The sequence below is a fragment of the Aethina tumida genome, chromosome 1, assembly GCF_024364675.1.
Source record: "Aethina tumida isolate Nest 87 chromosome 1, icAetTumi1.1, whole genome shotgun sequence".
Classification (NCBI taxonomy): Eukaryota; Metazoa; Arthropoda; class Insecta; order Coleoptera; family Nitidulidae; genus Aethina; species Aethina tumida.
Window position 1 is genome coordinate 53,990,596 of NC_065435.1, and position 21,524 is coordinate 54,012,119.

At 30.6% G+C, this 21,524-nt stretch overlaps 4 protein-coding genes across 4 annotated transcripts; 3 read left to right on the top strand and 1 right to left on the bottom strand.

Annotated features, from left to right (window-relative positions):
- Positions 1-3: 3 nt before the first annotated feature.
- Positions 4-1,953, bottom strand: LOC109594827 (cyclin-dependent-like kinase 5). Its single transcript, XM_020010064.2, has 3 exons — positions 1,864-1,953; positions 1,126-1,748; positions 4-1,067 (listed from the first exon to the last, which is right to left on the bottom strand). Exons 2-3 carry the CDS (start codon positions 1,718-1,720, stop codon positions 766-768), a joined length of 897 nt encoding a protein of 298 aa, XP_019865623.1. The 5' UTR covers positions 1,721-1,748; positions 1,864-1,953; the 3' UTR covers positions 4-765.
- A 3,323-nt stretch (positions 1,954-5,276) lies between these two features.
- Positions 5,277-5,875, top strand: LOC109594828 (dolichyl-diphosphooligosaccharide--protein glycosyltransferase subunit DAD1). The gene is made up of 2 exons (XM_020010065.2): positions 5,277-5,569; positions 5,682-5,875. Exons 1-2 carry the CDS (start codon positions 5,362-5,364, stop codon positions 5,810-5,812), a joined length of 339 nt encoding a protein of 112 aa, XP_019865624.1. The 5' UTR covers positions 5,277-5,361; the 3' UTR covers positions 5,813-5,875.
- Positions 5,876-6,062: 187 nt separating this feature from the next.
- On the top strand, positions 6,063-10,950 carry LOC109594825 (non-lysosomal glucosylceramidase). Its single transcript, XM_020010061.2, has 11 exons — positions 6,063-6,333; positions 6,392-6,480; positions 6,532-6,712; positions 7,770-7,926; positions 7,982-8,105; positions 8,159-8,774; positions 8,867-9,111; positions 9,165-9,435; positions 10,061-10,310; positions 10,364-10,552; positions 10,605-10,950. Exons 1-11 carry the CDS (start codon positions 6,137-6,139, stop codon positions 10,797-10,799), a joined length of 2,514 nt encoding a protein of 837 aa, XP_019865620.1. The 5' UTR covers positions 6,063-6,136; the 3' UTR covers positions 10,800-10,950.
- A 1,282-nt stretch (positions 10,951-12,232) lies between these two features.
- Positions 12,233-20,158, top strand: LOC109594811 (uncharacterized). Its single transcript, XM_020010050.2, has 7 exons — positions 12,233-12,491; positions 17,893-18,173; positions 18,307-18,423; positions 18,713-18,935; positions 18,996-19,153; positions 19,212-19,389; positions 19,450-20,158. The coding sequence occupies exons 1-7, from the start codon at positions 12,456-12,458 to the stop codon at positions 19,660-19,662; spliced, it is 1,206 nt and encodes a 401-aa protein (XP_019865609.1). The 5' UTR covers positions 12,233-12,455; the 3' UTR covers positions 19,663-20,158.
- The last annotated feature ends 1,366 nt before the right edge of the window (positions 20,159-21,524 follow it).

Genomic DNA, 21,524 nt, shown 5'->3' on the forward strand with positions numbered 1-21,524 from the left:
CAATTATTTCTTTACTATTTATTAAAATGACTAGACATAAAAAACTTACAATTAAATTGTTTACAATCTATACACCTGACAATCCATTCTAATTGGAAACAGTCATATGAGTATTTTTAATAATCTTACTTTTTCCGTAATAACTGTTGAAAAAATTACCTAACAGATTAATTGTCAGTATGTATATAAGAAAACTTTGAAATGCCAAATGAATTATTAATATTAAGTACTATACACAAGAGTTACTAATTTGGCAAAAACTAGAAATAGAAAACTGAAATAAATCAAAACAGTGGTAATTTTATTTAATACGCTCTTGAAAATTGTCTCCCTGACTAACATGCTTTAGACAATTTTCACCCCATTTTTATGAACTCCTTCCACCAGTTGCTTTTATTGTTTAAGTTGAGTTACTTAGAAGAATATTAATTCCAGGAACAATTGATCCATGAATAAAGGAGATAGACAAGAAAAAAAGAGACAATTTCATTCTTTCCAAACAAAATATATAAGCACATCCACAAAGATAACTGAAGTAATCAATTTATTCTGAATATAAAAAAGTCAAAAAAAATCATATGGAACTAACAAAGCCAATAGGAAGCAGAATACTGAGGAAAATAAGAATAATATAATCTTCCTGCTTAGACAATTAATTTGTTAGGTATTGTTTATATCTTGTGTTGTTTTTTACAACAGCCATTTTTCAACAGTCTTTCAACATTTATTCATTGTTCTCTTAACAAACCTAATTCACCAAATTATCTAACATCTATCATTCTTTATTGATGGATTCAAATCACTAAAATATTGATGTGTCATGGCATCATCAGCACACATTCTCCCCATTGGATTGCAGACCAACAACCTCTGTAGTAAATCTCTTCCTCTATTACCCAATTTAGGTACAACCTGTGATAAACTCATATTTGGTTGATACAGAGGGAAGGGTTTGTAATCAGGCAATTGACTCATCCCACTCCAGGTATCTTCTGTAGGTGTTCCTAATAATTTGAATATCCTTCTCAATTGATCATCAACATCTGATCCAGGAAATAATGGACGGCCTAAATATGTAAAAATAATCTTAAAAATGTTTAAATAGAATTATACAATATTACTAACCAGCATTGGCTAATTCAGCAAATATACAACCTGCAGACCACATATCAATGGAAGTTGTATATAATTTGGCACCAAATAAAACATCAGGTGGGCGATACCATAAAGTAACAACTTCTGCAGAGTAACATTTAACAGGAATTCCAAAAGCTCTGGCTAGTCCAAAATCAGCCAGCTTCAGCTCACCATTTTTATTAATCAACAGGTTCTGTGGCTTCAGGTCTCTATGTAAAACATTATGACTGTGACAAAATGCCAGTCCCCTTAACAGTTGGTACATGAAAGATTTAACAACATCTAAATCTATATCACCATTTAAACTGTCGAAGTATTTTTTCAAGTCCTGATCACAGTGCTCAAATACCAGAGTTAATTTTTTGTCACTGTGCAACACATCATAAAGTCTAACAATATTTTTATGTTTAAGTTCTTTGAGCAAACATATTTCTCGCAATGCTGACGACGGTACTCCTTCATCATCATCATCAAGTCTCACACGTTTTAGCGCCACTATTTCTAGGGACTCCCTGTTTTTGGCCTTAAACACCGTGCCATATGTGCCTTCTCCGATTTTTTCCAATTTTTCATATTTCTGCATTCTCAATGATTGTTTTCGCCCAGTGCAACTACAAACAAATAGTTTTAGGTTATGTTTGATAATCTTCACTGGTATATCGAATTATTAACTTTTAAATTTAAATTATATACAAATAAATAATTTATTTTTAATATATCACATACCATGTATGGGGGATATAATACTTATTGTATGTGTTTAATTTAATTTTATTTAGATTCAGCTATGCAGTTTGTTTGTACACGCAAATAGAGGTTAGGAAATTCGATGTAACCAGTGTGGCCATTCAGCAAACCGGGTTTCTCGGGTCTAAGACAATTTTGGAGTGCTCGTTTTCGTTCATCATGTTCGGTTTCCGAATCGAAACGCGACTGCCGTGGATACGCATGCCGTTTTTAGTATTAGTTTTTTCCAATTTTATATTTACCTGCAAAGCGTTTTAAATAAGATTTGCGGTCGGCATTAATTGACGACCTTGCATTATTAGAATAAAATTTTGAAGTCGGTGTGAATATAGTACATTTTTGTTTCAATATAATTATGAAATTAATAATATAACTACAATTATAAAATAAACAATGATAATAATGTAATAAACAATCAATATTTATTTATGGTTAATTTAATTGTAAAAATATATTATATAATTATTAAAATAATCTTATACAATAAAATAATTCTGAGAGAAATACTATGATTTTGATTTCAAACACAAATGTGTTAATTAGCTACCCGTTTTGTTAATATTAATATTGTTCACCGTACAAATTGTTCATTAAATTCTAAATTATTTAATACAAATGTATATTTAATATAACTATTAAAAATAATTATATAGTAGGAACATTATTGCAGATATCATATTATTCGGTTTTAGGACTATAAAAAAGGACAAACATTTATTTTATATCTAAAGTGTGGAAAATAATATTCAATTATAAAATTACTGATAAATCTTAAACATTGGTACTTTTTAGAATAAATTTGGTATAGATTTTATTAATTACACAGCACGACTCGTTCAATAATAATCATAATAACAATTTAGTTCAGATTAATGAAAACCAAAAGAGAAATTTTCTTTTATATTTGAAGAACTTCAAATTATTTACTGAATTATTAAGTTTGTTTAATTGAACTGATTACAAATGTTAATATTAAAAAAGTATGTTGATTAAAAATAAATGTTGTATTTAATTTAAATATTAAACGAAAACTTTAAATTAATTTGAACCATACAATATAATTAAATATAATTATTTGACTTTTTTAATAACTTGAAATAACTGACATTTTATAACTTGAAATAATTTACTTTTATTATAGTGGAAATGGAATACATAACGATAAAATTATAATATTTATAATATTTTATTTTTTGCTGATGGAATATTCTCCGTATAGTTCTTAATTTAGTAAGTTTTTAAACACTTGTTTTGAAAGTACTATGTTGGGATAAGATGGCAAAGTGCTTTGAAAATTGGTTCACATAAAAAAAATTGTGTCAGTCTTCATGGAGAATATTTTGAAAAACAAGAAACAATTAAATTTTGTTCATATACGTGTATCTCGAAACTGAACGAACATCCAAATTTAACTTCTGGCAGTCTTAACTATCATATTTGTCCAATAATTTAACAGTATTTGCACTTTGTTTGATGTATTTGTAATATAAATATTCCGAATACTACATTTGTGTACAAACTTATAATAAATATTTAATTTTACATTTGTTGTGTTATTTAGGTCTAAGATAGTTTTATTATTAAATTAAATATCATGTAAGACTTAGTTTTAATCCTAATATTAAGGTACCTTAATTACCTTAAAGTTTTAGATATTTTTTACAGTTAGCTGCTGAAAACTAAAAATTTTATTAAATAAATGTTATTTTACTGCTTAAAATTAAATAAATAAATTTTTACTAAAAAAATTGATTGTTTATTATAATCAAAGTAGTATATATCGTTACACTAACAGACTTTTACTACAATTTAGCAATTTGACAATGAATTACAATATATATATATATATATATATATATATATATATATATATATATATATATATATATTTTGTAATACTATATATATAGTATTGTAATTGCTCTGATTTGTGATGAAGCTCGTGTTAAAGAAAATTCTAGACTATGATACATTTGTGTAGATCTTTAGTCGTTCACTGAATAAGCGGTTTTTAATTAATACACGACATATGCTTAGAGTGAAATCGTGACCAATGATCACATAATAATTTATTATCCCAATTGCTTACAACTAAAAAGTATGACTATTTTTTAACACATCTATAATAAATACTAAAAAGCATTTAGTTAATGAATTCTCAAACAAGCGAAATACACAACATATTTTATACAAGTTACATAATATATTACACTGATATTTTCAAATAGTTTAACGGAAAAGTAATGTTGTATATCAGGGGTGGCCAGCTCCACCCCAATGTATTAAAAAAATTTGTTCACAAAAATTATACTTATTGAAAAGTACAAAATATGTGTATTGAATTTAAATATTAAAAATTGACCATTTATTTTACTTCTCTTGATAATTCTGGAATGAAAAGGGAAAAGGGGTACATTTATCGAGAGCCACAAATATTCCTTCAAAGAGCCTCAGGTTGGCCACCTCTGCTATATATTAATAAAATCATAAATATCTTAGTTTATGTCAATAGGATTAATTTTAGTTCAAACAGATGAGAGAAAAATAAAGAATTTTTTTTCTAATTTTATACATTTTTATTAGTTTTTATAAATAGGGCTATTATATTTAATTTATGACTAACTGTGATAATAATTTACAAAAACTAAGTTTCTTTAATTTAGTCAATCTCTAATTTTCTCAAGAAGTGTTTCCAAAAATATGAAATACTTATTATATAATCGACAGGAGTAAATTTTTTGATCCGCAATTAACCCTTTGTTACGTATATCTGGGTTTTACGGCCTACATTTTTTTAGGGTTCTGGGCGAGGCTTAACGAGAGAGGGTCGCAAAGGATTTTGTTTGGAAAGTGGTAATGTCATTCTGCAGCCGACTGTACATAGTAATATTATTGTGTTTTACTTTACTTTTAATTAATATTGTTAGTAATAAACAATAATTATTATAATGTACTTAAATTTTACTCAAGAATAAAAATATTATTTCAATCTTTATATACCATTTTATGATTGAAGTAAATTAATCTTTAGTAACGTATAATAGATAATTTATGTATAAATTAACGAATGTTTTATGGTTTTTACTTTCTTAAAACATAGTTTTTATTAAGAACAATTCAAACAATTCGTTAAATTATATATCAACAACAATGTTGAAGATTCGCATCGAGTTCCATATATTCAAGTTTGTGTAACGCTATAAGAAACAGACAAAATCTTGTTTACTTCGCTGCTAATGTATTATAAACATGTGGGTCCAAGCAGTTCCGTTCCGATTCAGAAACCGAACCGTGCCGAGTCCAAAGGTGCCGAACGTGTCTCACAAAAATATCAAGTTCAGAGGGGTACGGTTTGCTGAATGGCCACACTGGATGTAACCACAAATTCTGTATTATCGATTGACAACACAGAATAAACTTTTTGACACGCTGTCACCGGTACCTATTAAGTTTACCATTTATTTTTGTAGCAAAAACATGGCTCAAATAGGCGCCGTCCTTTCAAGATTCTACACAGACTACAACAACAAGACACCGAAGAAACTAAAACTAATCGATGCTTATCTGCTGTACATATTATTAACGGGCATTGTTCAATTCATTTACTGCTGTTTGGTGGGCACTTTTCCCTTCAACTCATTCCTCAGTGGATTTATCTCCTGTGTGAGTTGCTTCGTGTTAGCAGGTACAGTTTCTTTCAATATTAAAGTCAACATTACTGTAAGAAAAGATGAAAGATACTTTTTTTCTTTTACTTACTCTATAAAATTGTACAATTTGAATTATGTTTGTTTCAGTGTGCTTACGATTGCAAGTCAACCCAGAAAATAAGAACCAATTTTATGGTATCAGCCCAGAGAGAGGTTTTGCAGACTTCATATTTGCCCATGTCGTGTTACATTTAGTTGTTATGAATTTCATTGGATAATTTCACTTTTAGTTTATATGTTTGTAATTTTTTAAAGTAAATAAATGATATATTGATAACTCACATTGGTTTTAATTATGATATATTAGAAATTCTATTTATAATTACTATATTTAACAAAAATCTTACTAACAAAGAAAATATTTTTGAAAGATAATGAGAATGTATAATTAAACCTAATAAAAAATAGCAACAGTTCGATATTTACATTATGCAAAGCAAAAAGTGATAAGATATGCAATTGTGTTCATAACTTTTAATATTGCACAGTGAGATTGTACAGTTGGATATTTCCGAGAGAGATATAAGATTGACATAACAATCATGACCATAACAAACATAAACACGATCAAAAGGAAGAAAATGGGATCGGGCGGTGACGATCCGGATAACAGCGATATCACAAAAGTTCCTAATTACGGATTAAAAGTACGATTGAATCATGTGTATCCGGAAAAGCGTTCTCAAAATTACAGACCCAGTATTCGGGTTATTATTAAGATTTTCCCGTTGATTTTCAGGTAAGTTTGTTTTTTAGGTTAGAAAATTGCCTGTTTTTATAAATAAAATATATTTTAGATATATATGGTATTATATTAAAAGTTACTTTACTGGAAGATCCATTGTTATGGACTTTGTTAAGGTTCAAACATCTAAACAGTGTTACGGTGAGTTGCTATATAATAAAAACAATACTCCTAGTTCATAATGATTCATAGGTGTTCCCTTGGGTGGAATTGGTTGTGGTACAATTGGAAGGGGCTACAGGGGTGAATTTGTTAGATTTCAATTAAAACCAGGTATTTATGAATGGAACACTGTAGATGCCAATCAATTTATTGTTACGATAAAGGATCAGCATCAAGAAACTATATTTCACAGTCTGTTATCAACAAATAAGTAAGTAGTTTATTATATGTATCTCTTTCTATATAAATTAATGAATTAATTAAGTAGTATTATATGTCTTATAAGTATTATTTTGGTAGTGATTTTAATACTTATGTTCTTCTTGCAATTTATATTTTAAAATCATATAGTTATATAATTTATGATAATTAAGAGATACTACAAATATAGTATATGCTGATATTAAAATGTAATATTCAATTCTGTCTGTTTCTTTATCTATATATTTGTTTAAATTTTTACATAATTACATATACAATTATCCATTATAATTATTTTTAGAAACATAATTTTCATATTTTGTTCTTTAAAATATGCATATGTTCAACAAATCCAGGCAAATTAATTATTCAAAGATTAAAGTCGTTTATAATAAAATATAAATATTGTATGTGGAGACCTTCAGCAAAGAATAACTTACGTACTTTATAATTTTATTATTTTAATATACGTCTGAATTAATTTTTTAAGAAATATAGTGTGGCCCATTTGTACACACTCATAAAATTTGTCATTTGAACAATTGAGAAAGATAACCATGAACTTTCCAAAAAGATATAATAAATGCATTGAATTAAATGGTGAATTAATAGAAGTAAATAATATTTGGGTATTAAATGTATTAGTATAAGTATATTATCAAAACTATAATATTCCAATATTCTTGCTATTTTTGATTCCAGTTTATTTGACGGACTAATTGATTTAAAAAGTAAAATCATATAAAGAATATGATTTTTATTTTTTCCACAGAATTATGTTATGTATATTTCTTTATGAAATTTGGTATATACCCATTTCATGGGTGCCTAATCCTGTGGTGAAGATTGATTTTGTATAAATATTTTTTCAATTTTCTTACATGAAAAATTGCCCTGTATGTTTTGGTTTTGGGTCAAAAAATGTGAAATGTCTATATTTTCATGCTTTACAACTGAAAAAAAAGTTTGCTAAAAACCCAAATTTTATAGTGGTGTCAAGTGGGCCACATTTTAAATTATTTAAATGACATAATATTATCTATCGTAATCATATGCATCTATTTCAGAAAAACGAAACTTAAAGCTTGGACAAGTTCAATTGATGGGTCTAAATGTCATTACACAGGTCTATATCCAAGATCATGGACCAATTATGACCTCTCTGAATATGGAATTAAACTTAAATGCCGTCAAATTAGCCCGGTCATACCTCACAATTATATGGTAATTCATGTTAATTTAGATATAAATACTCTTAACATTTGTTTAAAATCTGTAGGACAGTTCACTTCCTTGTGGTGTCTTTGTTTGGGATGTTGAAAATGTCTGCAGCGAAGAACGATACGTAACCATCGCATTTACTTTCAAAAATGGCACTGGCACAAAGAGTCAAGACAAGGCCTGTAAGTTTCTACTTAATACAATGTTTGCAAGTAATAAATATTATTGTTTTCAGCCACATGCAGCTCTAAAGCTTTCAAATACACATATAACAATTGTTATTCTCAAGGAGTTATGCTCAATCACACCATTAATAAAATGCCTTGCACATACATACTTGCCGCTAAGTCCGACGAAAGCTCCGATATATCTAAATGTTTGTATTTCGATCCAAATTCCACCGGCATTGAACCCTGGATTCAACTAAAGAACAATGGATGTTTCAATAAGTTGAATGACGACAGTCATGGACATGTGTTTGGTGAAATGGCTGTTGGAATTGCAATTAAACTGACAGTTCCTGTGGGAGAATCGAAAAAATCTGAAATGACACTAGTGTGGGATATGCCTACAGTAAATTTCGGAAAGGCGGACAAACAGTATAACAAGTTTTATACGAAACATTTTGGACCTTCACCTGGTTTGAAGATTGTCTCATACGCTTTTAATAATTATTCCGAATGGGAGAAGAAAATATATGCCTGGCAGGCTCCAGTTTTAAACAACACGTCTCTTCCTGATTGGTACAAATCAGCTTTGTTTAATGAAACTTATATAGTTAGTGACGGTGGAAGCGTTTGGTTCGATTTAAATGAGGATGAGAGTCGTCAATTGTCAGATAAAGATCCTAGGTTAATATCATTTGTTTTATTATCTTATTATTTCTTACTGCATTTGTATATTTAAATATTTATTAAAGTTCTTTCTTTATCTAATTCTCTAGGAAAACGTATGGAAGATTTGGTTACTTGGAAGGACACGAATATAAAATGTACAATACATACGACGTGCATTTTTACGCTTCACATACTCTACATAAGAACTGGCCAATGCTTCAGAAAAGTTTGCAGTACGATCTCAGAGATTGCGTCGGATTAGAGATCCCAACGAAAATGGAAATGCTATATGATGGTTCTATGGTAGAAAGAAAAGTACCCAATACATGCCCTCACGATATCGGAGATCCAGGTACCAAAATAAATTAATCATACTTCACACACCTCTTAAATAATTATGTGTAGGTGAAGCCCCATATACATTGCCCAATTCTTACCCTATTCATGATGTCAGCCATTGGCGGGACCTTAACACAAAATTCGTATTGCAAACATACAGGGATGCAGTGGTTACCGAAACGGGAGAAGTAGATCTTAACCTCATGTCAGATATGTATTTAGCGTGTTATAAGGCCATGCATTCGTTACAACAATTTGATGTGGATAATGATGGTTTAATTGAGAACAGTGGTCATCCTGATCAAACTTTTGACGTGTGGACTATGACTGGAGCTAGGTAAATATTATATAAGTAAATAATTTTAATTATTTTTTCATTCATTCATAGTTTTTCAATTTAATATGTATGTCTCTAAAGAAAATCGACCCACATTGTTACAGAACCACTTCCAAAAGTAACAATTGGAGTCATTTTTTTCTCATAATATCTCTCATTATGTTCATGCCATCTCCAAATACGGCTATCCGAGTGGTATAATTTGTACCTAGACCCATCTGTGAACAAACAATTACGCCATTTGGCTGTAGTCTATAGGCGGTGGTATCGAAAACATCTTTTGGTTCTACGAACATTATGCAACCTTCTTCTGACGGTAGAAATACACAGTGATTCCAACATCTGTGCGAAGTCTAGATGAAAGGAATAGGCGATTTTGTCTAATAGAAATAATTAGAAAACGGTCCTATGTTCTGGGTGTAGGTCGTTGTCGGCCACCACCATGTCGTATATTGGTTTTACCAATTTGCCGATAAGGTTTCCAAGTCCAACATTACATTTTGTAAAATATACATATGGTGGCTAAATCTTTAGAAGAAAGTCTACATTGAGGTACTTTAGGATGCTAAACAACAAATAAATTAAGAATAAACCGAATAATACATATTATTTTCGTATATTTAAGTGCATACTGCGGCGGATTATGGTTGGCTGCTTTGTATGTCATGACGGAAATGGCAAGTAAATTGGGCAAGGACGAAGATCGAGACATGTTCCAGACCTTGCTGACAAAGGGAAAAGATAGTTTCCACAAGAAACTATGGAACGGCCAGTATTATAACTTCGACTGTTCTGAGAACGAAGCGAACTCAATAATGGCGGATCAACTATGTGCCCAATGGTACTTGCGCTGTTGTGGAGTTAATGACTATCCTGTAAGTGGTTCGACTTTTAGTTCATTTACTTCCTTAACCACGAATGCTTGTAGATTTTCCCCAAAGAAAATGTTTTGCAAGCTTTGAAAACTATCTATAAGTACAACGTTCAGTCATTTTGTAATGGGAACTTGGGAGCGGTTAATGGATTTTTGAACGGCGACGTCGATACTTTTGCTGTGCAAAGTGAGGAAGTTTGGACTGGCGTTACCTACGCTCTGTCGGCTCATTTGATTTTTGAGGTAACGTGAACGTTTCAACAATTCCAACGACTATTTCAATTTATTTCTTTAGGGTTTTGTGGAAGAAGGGTTTAAAACTGCAGGAGGAATGTATCAGTCAATGAGAGATAGTTTTGGGCTCGCCTTTGACACTCCAGAGGCTTTGTATGCAAAGAAATATTACAGGTCAATAGGTTATATGAGACCTCTGAGTATATGGTCAATGCAAATAGCGATTGAACATATGCTGAACCAAAGGAAAATGTAGATTTTAGTATGCATCAAGTTACATTTTACATATTATGTACACATTTTGTAACAAATTTGCAATTAATATTGTATGAAAAACGTTTTATAACTAATATTTGTTATGTACTCACAAATAGGATGTAATAATTACAATAAAATAATTCAAAATATATTTGTTTTTATTTAAAATAATATAAATCCATCATTTCTATCATACTTTGTTATATAATAATTTAGTATATTCAATTTAAAATATCATACAACATAAGTTTGAAGTTTAATAATAAACTATAATATATCTTAAGCCACATCAATTTTACTTTCATGAACGAATGAACATTTTCATAAAAAATACAAGCAATCAACAATTTGTCCAGTAAATAGATCGCCACATTCATCGACTTTACTAACCGACTCATCCACAAAGAAACAATACCAAAAGTAATAACCAATTTCTTTAACAACTTGATCATTAAAATAAATAAGTTTCCGCTGTCGCGACTATCGTGGACAAGATGTTTATAAAATAATAGACACAGGCTGTCCGAATATTTAGGTCCGTACACGGTGGCGTTGTGTTATGCCTCAGTTATCTGGGTCACTAGTGGCTCGTACGGGATTTTCTACTTAGCCCAACAACGAAACATTACCTCATCTACATAATATCTTCAGCACGCAATCGACAGTCCACATTCAAAAGACTGCATCACTTGTTGATCGCTGGAAAAATATGTAACAGGTTTAAAATAATGAAATAACTAAGTGTCACTCAATTCATAATATTACAGTATTAATAAATTTTACATTCCTGAAATAAGTGAATCAAAGGTTATTATATATAATAAATTAACATAAAAATTTTGATTTAATTTAAATGAAGTGAGATTTAGATCTAGTGATGGATATCGTAGATAAGATGAATAATTGCTCAGTAGAAGAAATATTTTAGGTGAAGAACACTTAAAAACCACCAAACTAAAAGTAAACTCCAGAATACTTTATTAGTTCACTGGAATTTTACTTTCTTTTGGAGATATTCAACGACTTCTTTAAAAAAGATACATTATAGACTCGATTGCCCCCCAAAGTAAGTGACCAATATCATTGATTTCCTATTAATAAGAAACATTATCACTTTGTGGCCATTTTTATGTGTGCTAAGATACATGGAAGGATATCCCTTATTGGATCCAACAAACAAGGCATAATAATGGCCGTCCAACCTTGAAATATTTACTGCTAATTGATTAGCAAAGCAGGTCCTTAAATTTAAATTAGCTCGAAGTCCAATTTTATTGAACGATTATCAGCGAATCTCACATTAGAAGAGAGATTGTTTTCTTCCATAAAATCCATTTTAATGGAACTTATCGTTTCCCCGAAAAACAGAAACTTGGCAAACACCACGGAACCTATCGGATCGATTTGTCCCCGCATTGCGCCTCACGATTCACCAACGAGTCCGCGGAAGAAGATATGCGGGTACCGTTAAGCACGAACGAAGTGGAGTCGGTGCGTCAGCCTCTTCGGCCAGTATCACCACTTGCACACCGACGGGTACCTGCAGTTCTTCGCGACCTACGAAACGAACAGTACCACCAAATAAACGTATTGGGAAAAAACGCGCAAGTGAACACAAAGCAGTGATTTGTTTACTGTCATTTGAGAACGTTCTATGGGTACCAAGATGAAGTTGTGGACCTTTGTTACGGTACGTCTTATTAATGGTATTGTTTTGTCGGGCGGGCGTTCATGCAAAGTAGGACAATCCGAGTTTGATTGACTGTTGATTATTCATAAGTCCCGCTGTTCAGCATAATTAGTCTCCACATTAATTACAATTGCAGGAATTTTTAACGTGTGCACTGTATTTACGGTTTTTTCTTGCCGTGTAAATATTAACATATTAGCAAATTTACAGGTTTACATTATTTTTTTTTATGACACATTCATCGTGGTACGATAAACTTCGCAACTTCTAGAAGTGACTAACTCTGGTTTTTGCTCGTTTGACTAATATTTTTAATTTCAAACACCTTTTTTTTTATTATAAATATTTTATAATATATTTATTATATTGATTGATTTATTATAAATATTGATTAAAATAATGAACTATACTTGTGGTTGTTTGACATATAATATTTTTAATTTATATTAATTTGAATTAACATATTTAAAAAATTAAATATTTGGAAAATATTTTGTATTAATAATGATGTATGTATGTTCACTAACTTTGGTTCTCATAAATTATTTAATAAAAAAATTTCATAATAAATTAAAATTATTATTTCAGTTTTTTAATGTTTCATTTTTAATTGAATCCATCATTGAAAAATTGATTTTATTTTAAATACCATTAAATAAAATAAAAAATAAAAATCTTTGTCTATCCAATTTTTTTGTTAAATAATACCCAAATTTCGAAAATAATAATAATATTCATAAATCACTTGTCTCATATTACTGTAATTTGAAATTCACACATTTCTTTTGCTTGGTGACACAAACTTTTTCTACTATTGCAACGTAGTGATATAATGTTGTTACAGAACATTTTCCTGTAGCGATCGTTTTCTATTTCCGTTATTAACGAGTAAAAAGCACAAAATAATATCACCTTTCTTCTTGCGTAATACATTTACAATTAGCCAAGCAATTACAAGCGCCAAACCAACAGCAAATTGATCGACTTGCAAATCTCTAGTTTTTCTTCACCACCATTCCGTAATTATCGACAAGTTCCAATTAGAAAATGAGGTGTTAATATCCGGCTGAGCCGAAATAACAGTAAAGCATTGTTCATGAATCACACTTTTAATGAAAATATTTTATCAATGCCATGGTTTATTTATCGAATCTAGTGCAATGAAATAAGGAAATTTACCTTACAATTACCCGTGCAACTGAAAACAGATAATTACAGTCTAATGGAACAGCATGTTATAGAAATCGTTTTGGGGAAGTGCAAAATTTAATTGTGTCATATTTATAACTAGTGTTTACCGATAGTTACATAAATCAATTTACGCAACAAGTACTAAACTGCATCTTTGAACACCTACGGAAATTGAATTTCTAAATGGTGTGCACTCCCGATACCCCAATTACAACAGAAACAATTTCAGTTAGATAAGGCCAGAAGGAAGACTTGGAGCTAGGTGCGAAATGTGTTGTCAGGATCGTGCCAGTTTTCGATCATAATTAATAAGTTAACTGTTTCCCTAATTGGCCATACATGGCTGATTGTGACTAAGCCTTATAGCATACATTTTCTTACAACAAACGCGACTGCATAATAATAAATTTAGGTTGGCGGCTAACATCCTGCTTCCTGCCCGAAATATTTGAACGTATGACATGTTTTATGCAATTTCTTTCTAAGAAATTAACCACTGTCTACATATAAAAGAGTTCTGTTTACCCAGAACAGCTTTCTTTTCGAAGCAAAATCGCAAACGACCACAAAAACTTAAAAGAGAAGTGTCATCGCGAAACGGTAATTAACCTGGTTGATTTTCTTGTAAGTAAATAAATGAAATGTTCTACTAGCAATGAACATAGTACGTGTCTGCTTTCTTTGCAACCAAACATAGAAAATTGTAAAAATCAGACGTTTTAAATTTATTATGTTATTTATATGTGTAGCATATTGCCAAGTGTAATCAGTAATTTTACTTTCACCACTTTGAAATATCTTAGTGTCATAGAGTTATGGAAAAACTTGCTTCTACAACATTTTTCGGGGGCGTTGAAGCCACGTGGCAACATTAAAATTTTACTTTACAGTTAAAATTTTTATTAAAATTGTTATTACTGAAAGGTAGGAGTTACAGATCTAGATATAAAGATGCATGGTGACTTGATCTGTCTTTCTTTTGACAGCTACTCTTAAAATATTCTTTAAGTATTACCATACTAGTCACAACAGCTGGATTTACTAGGCTAGTACTTGCATTTATTTGATAAAAATAATAAATTTCCAAAAAAAATTGGATTAACAATAAATAGTAATCAGTAATTAGAAATAGACTTTGCTGCTTTTATATCATCAGAACCTACCCGATGTCCACGTGTGTTGTGTGTGGATCTAAAAATAACAAACCTTGTTGGGCATAATATCGATGTTCAAATTTACCGATACAACATTTTAAAATTCTATGGTTGTAACTCGACTTTCCTTATTCGCTTCCTCATATTTCCACCGTCCAATTCGATATTCCCAATGTAAGCGTAATGCGTTTCTTATGTCTTTTGCTCCAGTTAGCTTACACAAAAGTAACATTACTTTTTACTGTTATTTACCATATGGGGAGAAAAATAAATATTCTACTGTCACTTGTTTGATTTAAATAGACAGCTACTCAACTTTGCATTGTTTTAACTAAACTAATTATACACTTTTACAGTTAAACCATGTGTGGAGCACATCTTTTTTATTTTAATTATACAAATTAAAAAATAAAACTTTATTTTTTTTATGCGTTGCAAATGTGCACGCTTGAATTAATATCAATCGGGATTCGATATAAATAAATGTGGTTGTAGTAGATTTTCTTAGAAACTTTCGATATTTCCAACCGCACTTATTAAATACGTTTTTAAAACCGATAGCCGATGAAGTTTTTGTACAATATGCAAATGATTTTATTCACGGATCGCCGGGAGAACGGTCAAAAATCAGTTATAACAGTTATAAAGTCTATTTATCTGATGATACGTACACACTAAATTCTAACGAACACGAATATCTTATGAGTTTAATAATGGTTATTGTAAACCGAGACTAAAAAATACGATTCACAACGATTTCTTAATTTATCTAAACCGTATTTTTACACAGACACAACGCAACATTTCTGTAATAATTTTACACAAAAAATATTTCTTGGATAAGCACTACGAAAGATCCAATTAGAAACTTAATGTTAAAAGAAATTAGACAACGAAAGCTAATGAACCCGTTCATAATAAATAATATTTATTTAAACATTTCAATGACCACGTTTTCTACCGTTATAAAGTGTTTTGAATGTTTACCAGACTTGAATTGAAGAATGTTTTGATTGTCAAAAACGATTATTTCATTGTGAGTATATGTTATAACAGGACATTCTTTAATTTCAGGAAACCCTTTGAATTTTTGAATATTTATATAGTTCAATTCGTTGTCACTTTAATTGTTAGTATTTCTAAATGACGGTGGGACAATAATTTACCAAGGTCTAAAAATTATAATTGTACAATTATTTTTTGGTAGCTATTAATAATCAGTAAAAAAATATTCGAAAATGTTTAATTGAAAAACATTAATATACCACTTTGACAAACTTTTTTTTAACTTTAAACCATGAAAATATGTACTTATAGATAAAATGTTTCAAAAACAAAATCTAGAGGATAATTTTTTTATCCATGAATTGAAGAAATTTTTATAGAATATATAAATACACTACTGAAACACAAAATTCATACAAAAATGGAAAATGAAAAATCATGTTATTTTTATGAATTAATTTTTTTTAATCAATTAATCTATGGAATGAACTGTCAAAAATAACACCAATTATTTTATTTTTAAAGTATATTGGTATATACTAATTATACTATATTTGTACTGAAAATTTTCACATTTTATTTTAGTTTATAGTTATAGGTACTATATATCACATCATATCATTTTCTAAGAAAGTCTAATTAATTAAGATATGCATTCTGTAAACAATGACAGGTGACAATAAAATAATCTCGACTCAGATTAAATTTATTGGAGAGCATTTACAGTTATGTCTTGTTTTAACGGTAACAAATTTTATTATATTAACATACGTGTTAAACAAGAGAAATTAAGAAAATAAAAAGGCAATGTTGCATTATAGGGAAATCTTGTTGTGTTATATTTGTTACTCTAAAATTTCTCCTATGTGCATATTGACAAAAACTCTCCAACAACAAGTGTAATAACAATTTTATAATATTTTATCTTACATATTGTTCCTATTTCATTGAAAGTATTTACAGTTAAATCAAATAACATAAAGGAACATAATTTAAAAATACAAAACCAATTTTTTTTCTTTAGATTTGTGTCACTGTTTAAAAAGTTCAATTATTATGTGGACGTCCATAATCGTAGATTTTCGTTAACTAATTATTGTGTCTTTAACAAAATACCATGTAGAAAATTAATTTAGCTTGGGAACGTTTTTTCGTGGTCTCGAAACCAGTCGTGAATTAAAATTTTAACGAGAGCAGCATTGTCCCAAAACCGAAAAACTGGTGCCGGTGCTCCGGAAGAAGTATTGTCTTGTAGGCCCGCGGACCTCGTGTTATGTAACCGGTACCGCGACAGACTCCTCGGTCCTATCTTATATTAAGGCCGACCATGTTCAACAACCTGGACAGGTGTCAAGGTCGTATCTTAACCAAGGCCAAACTTAACTGGGTCTCTTCAGTTACTGGAGGCGGGTTAACGATTCACCTATTGAGGAATTCGTTTTGTATTTGGGTCGATATTCAAATCACCCGGACGCTCTCGGGTCAAGAAAACAAACAGATTCGGCGTCTGGGACGGATTCACCAGAATAAATCACCGTTTGTTTTTATTAGATCCATGATTACTGGTTATTAATTACCCAAATTAATTTCAATTAAGTTAATTTATAGTTGTTTTTGCGTGAAAGTCGTTCCACAACAATAACACTGGAATTGGGCGACACTTTAATCTTGTTAATTATCCAAAATAACCGGTGAATATTTCGGTGTAATTGAAACATGTTGTAATGTTAAGAAAAACAAAAATAAATTTATGAATGCAATCACAAGGTTACAATAAGTAAAAGTATTCGTTATAATGATATTAAGTGTACACAAAATATTCAAAATTTCAATCAATCACACGAAAACAGTTAATATTGCGGTTATTATAATCAAATCCAATTTAACTAGAGCCTAATATGTGTCATTTGAATCACCTTACGGTTGTCTTTATTAAACTGTGCCGTTAGAACTGATAAATTTAAATACTAGACTTGGAACTATTGAACCTACATACCACCATTACCCAACTTAAGCAAAACCCAAATTAAATTAAAACCGTTATTTTCTAGATATTCATTTTGTCCTGTGTATATGCAGCGACGGATCCGACGACGACACCGAGTGCTGATCCTGAGGAACCGCCGGAAGGTTATTACGCCTTTGTCGAGTCACCAAACGCTGAACCTCCAAGGGTTAGACCACCACCATACACTCCAGCTCCCATAGACTGTCGCGAGGATGAAGATAAAACTCCTCACGTCTCCCCTTTTAATTTGTGTGGTGACTTGAATAAAGGAGTCATCCCAAGAAACCCAATGGGCCAAAACGTCTTGGGATCACCTTATCCATTGTACGTGTTTGTTAATTTTAATGTTGGTTTAAGTAAGCTGCAGCGATGACAATAACAATTTAATACAAATTAAATAATTTGAATGCATGAACTGTAATTATTATGATTTTATTGATCATCAATTTGTTTTCAGTGAGTTGATACGAAACATGACGTTAAAATACTTGAGCAGGACATTACCTATTCTAAAGGCGGACGAAACACTACCAAAGGTCGCACAAATGCAAGATGACCTTATTTCACAGAACACGTATGTAATGTTAAAGATGTTTGTTTCAAGTTCAAGTATCAAAATTAATTCTAATCGCATTCCAGCTAATAAAGTGTAACACAAAAATATTAAAAAGCTACTTAAGTTCTTATGCGATTTACTTATTTCATTAAAGAATAATATTTGTTGGTTATAATTAAAATCTTATTATTTTTTTCATTTCGAATATAATGCTTTTTAACATAAATTTTTCTTCTGGCACCTAAATAATGGTTACCAGTAGATATTTTAAATTATTTACACAAAATTAACATATACATATGTTCAGGATTACACCGTTCCAAAACAACAATGATCGCGTAAAACGCGACTTGGAAGCTAGCCCGAAACCTCCTGCCAAGCCCGAAGCACCCAAAAACGAGACGGAACGACAGGCTAGAAAATTCTGCGATCAAGGTGGTGTGTTTTGCATGCTGTACAAAGCCATAAACGGTGAATCCACCTACAGTTCACCATCGTCCGTTCATTTGCCATTGGAAAGAAGAGATGACGTGAGATAACATCAAAAATACCCATCAAATAAAGTCTAAAGTCCGTTTTCCAATTCGTAGGTGCCCACCCAACCCAGATATGAAGGTCCGCCGACTCCATGTCCTGCCAAAGTCGAATATGCTACTCCTGTGTTCGCTAAAAACTACCAAGGCATATGGAGATACATCGTGCAGATACCGTACGAGGGCTACTTTACCCAAACCGTTGAAGTTACCAGGTGAGAAAGCACAAATTACAATTACAAATATCCGTTGCACTGACGACCACCTTTGCAGATGCTTGCAATCTAGATGTCATTATTTGGACGGAGGCTGTTTGTCATCGCCACGCTGGTCCAGTCTGTTGGTCGCAGAAATTTACTATCCGGACACCGTTTTGTCGAGCAGCGACACCGTGAATCCGCAACGGAGTCCGGTTGCCGCATCTCAGCCGCCATCGGTGCAAGATTTCCAGGTAAAATAGTTTTAGTCATTTTAGTGTACGTTCGATAAACATAAAGACATGTTCCCGTAGAACTACCAGCAATATCTTCACAAACGTGCCGGATTGCAAGCGGCGCCTGTTGATTCGTCGACGACCGCGAGACCGACCCATTGTGATGGGGTTGACGCTCTAGGTTGCTTCCAGGTGCGTCTCTATTATGATTGGTTCCTGATCCCGGGCTCGTGCAAATGCTGGCGACCTGATTACTTTAATAAATACGTGCGAAGGAAATCCGACCTTTAAACGGCTTTTAACAATTAAGACTGCTAAATGTAACATGACATTTTTATAGATCAATACACAGTTTAAATTGAAATTATGCCTCGGTCGTCCAATTCATTGCCATGATTTGAAGGCTAGATGGTAATTAAAATACTGATCAATGGATTTGATGATATTTAACATAAATTAAATTAATAAGTTCTTTCGTCGATGTACAAATTTTCTTAGTTATTCTAGACTATTAGTGGTTAGGTATATGTTTTGTTTTTGTTGCATTTTTTGTTGTTTAATTTATTTTCTTTAGAAAAGTTTATTATTTATTTGAGTCGACAATGAATTTATAAGACTTGCACATAAATATTAGTTTTTAAGGTTTAGCTTATCATTTAAAAGCATATTAATTTAATTGATGATACACAAATCATTTATTAAATTATTTTGCTTTAAAGGGGGAGGTTTCGGTTTCTGTCATTGTATTATATTGTACAATAGTATAAACAATAAAGTTTATGTTTTACATGAGTGTTTTATTAATTCTCTAAACATAACATATTAAACCTAACCTAAACTTTTATTTACGATACAATTTATTTGGCACGAAACCAAATAACTAACCTATCTATAAAACTCTTGAGTATAACCACTTCTCCCGGTTTAATATGTTTCTACAGGGAACCCATAGCAGTCGTACCAATTATGTGGGTTACTTCTTTTTGCTTCAAAGCCCAAATATTCGCTCTTAAATAATCGCAAAAATAAAACAATATGAATATGATAAAATATTAGTCACCTGTAATTGACATTAGTAGGCATCGTGGTGTATCTGCGGTCATGCCTAGCTAATAAAAATTACGGGTATATCAGAGATAGCACCTAAAATTTGGCCAAAATGGCGTTTGAACGATTTTTTCTTTACGATTCTTAAGTATATCGGAATCATTCAAAACCCGATTCTCCAATAATAGGTATCTAGAGAAAAAATAAAACTGTTGATCATCGATTTCGTCTAAGTTTTTTCTACAAATTTTCAACCGACTTAAAAAAATACTTTGTCTATTTCTTAAATTATTTTAATAATATTTCTAAATTTATTTAAAAATATAATATAAAAAATTTTAAGTGTTTTTACATCTGCAATTACAAACAATCATTTACAATCTATTACGCGTTCATAATAAAACAGTTTAAAAGGGACTTCCCCTGGTTGCAGTAATGGAAAAATTTGCACAAAGTGTCAGCTTAAAGATTAAATATATGTGTTTACTAAATTTGTAAGTATAAAGATCAAAATATTTACATCTGCAATTACAATTAATTAGTTGCAATCTATTAAACATTGATAATAAAACAGTTTAATAGGATGTGGTTTATAGGATATATTGATAATCAATTATTAAATTACGGATTATATAATAACAAGAAATACTTCCAACAAACGTCGACCAATAAACCCGAACAACTATAGATATGGCAATATGAAAGATTTATTTTTGTGTAACTTTGGACAATCAGTTATTATAAAAATCATCATATTAAAACAACTAAATTTCGTAAAAATGAGCAAAATGTTTCTTCTATGTCCGAGTTAATAAAAAAAATGATCAATTTTTTTTGTAGAAATATTGATTTTTTTTAGTAATAAACAATGAAGAGTTTTTCTAAAACATTACATATCTCGCTCACAACTTCATAAATACTCTTCAAATTTTAAATAAATATTCCTTTCAAATAGGGTACAACAGGAGCACCTCATATGTAACATTTTAGTAAAATTCAGTTAAGTTGACAATATTTTACATGGTTTTTATTCAAAGTAGTATGTAGTACCATCAATCAATAATTGTTTTGTTTAACACGATTTTCAATATGTATATCATTTTTAC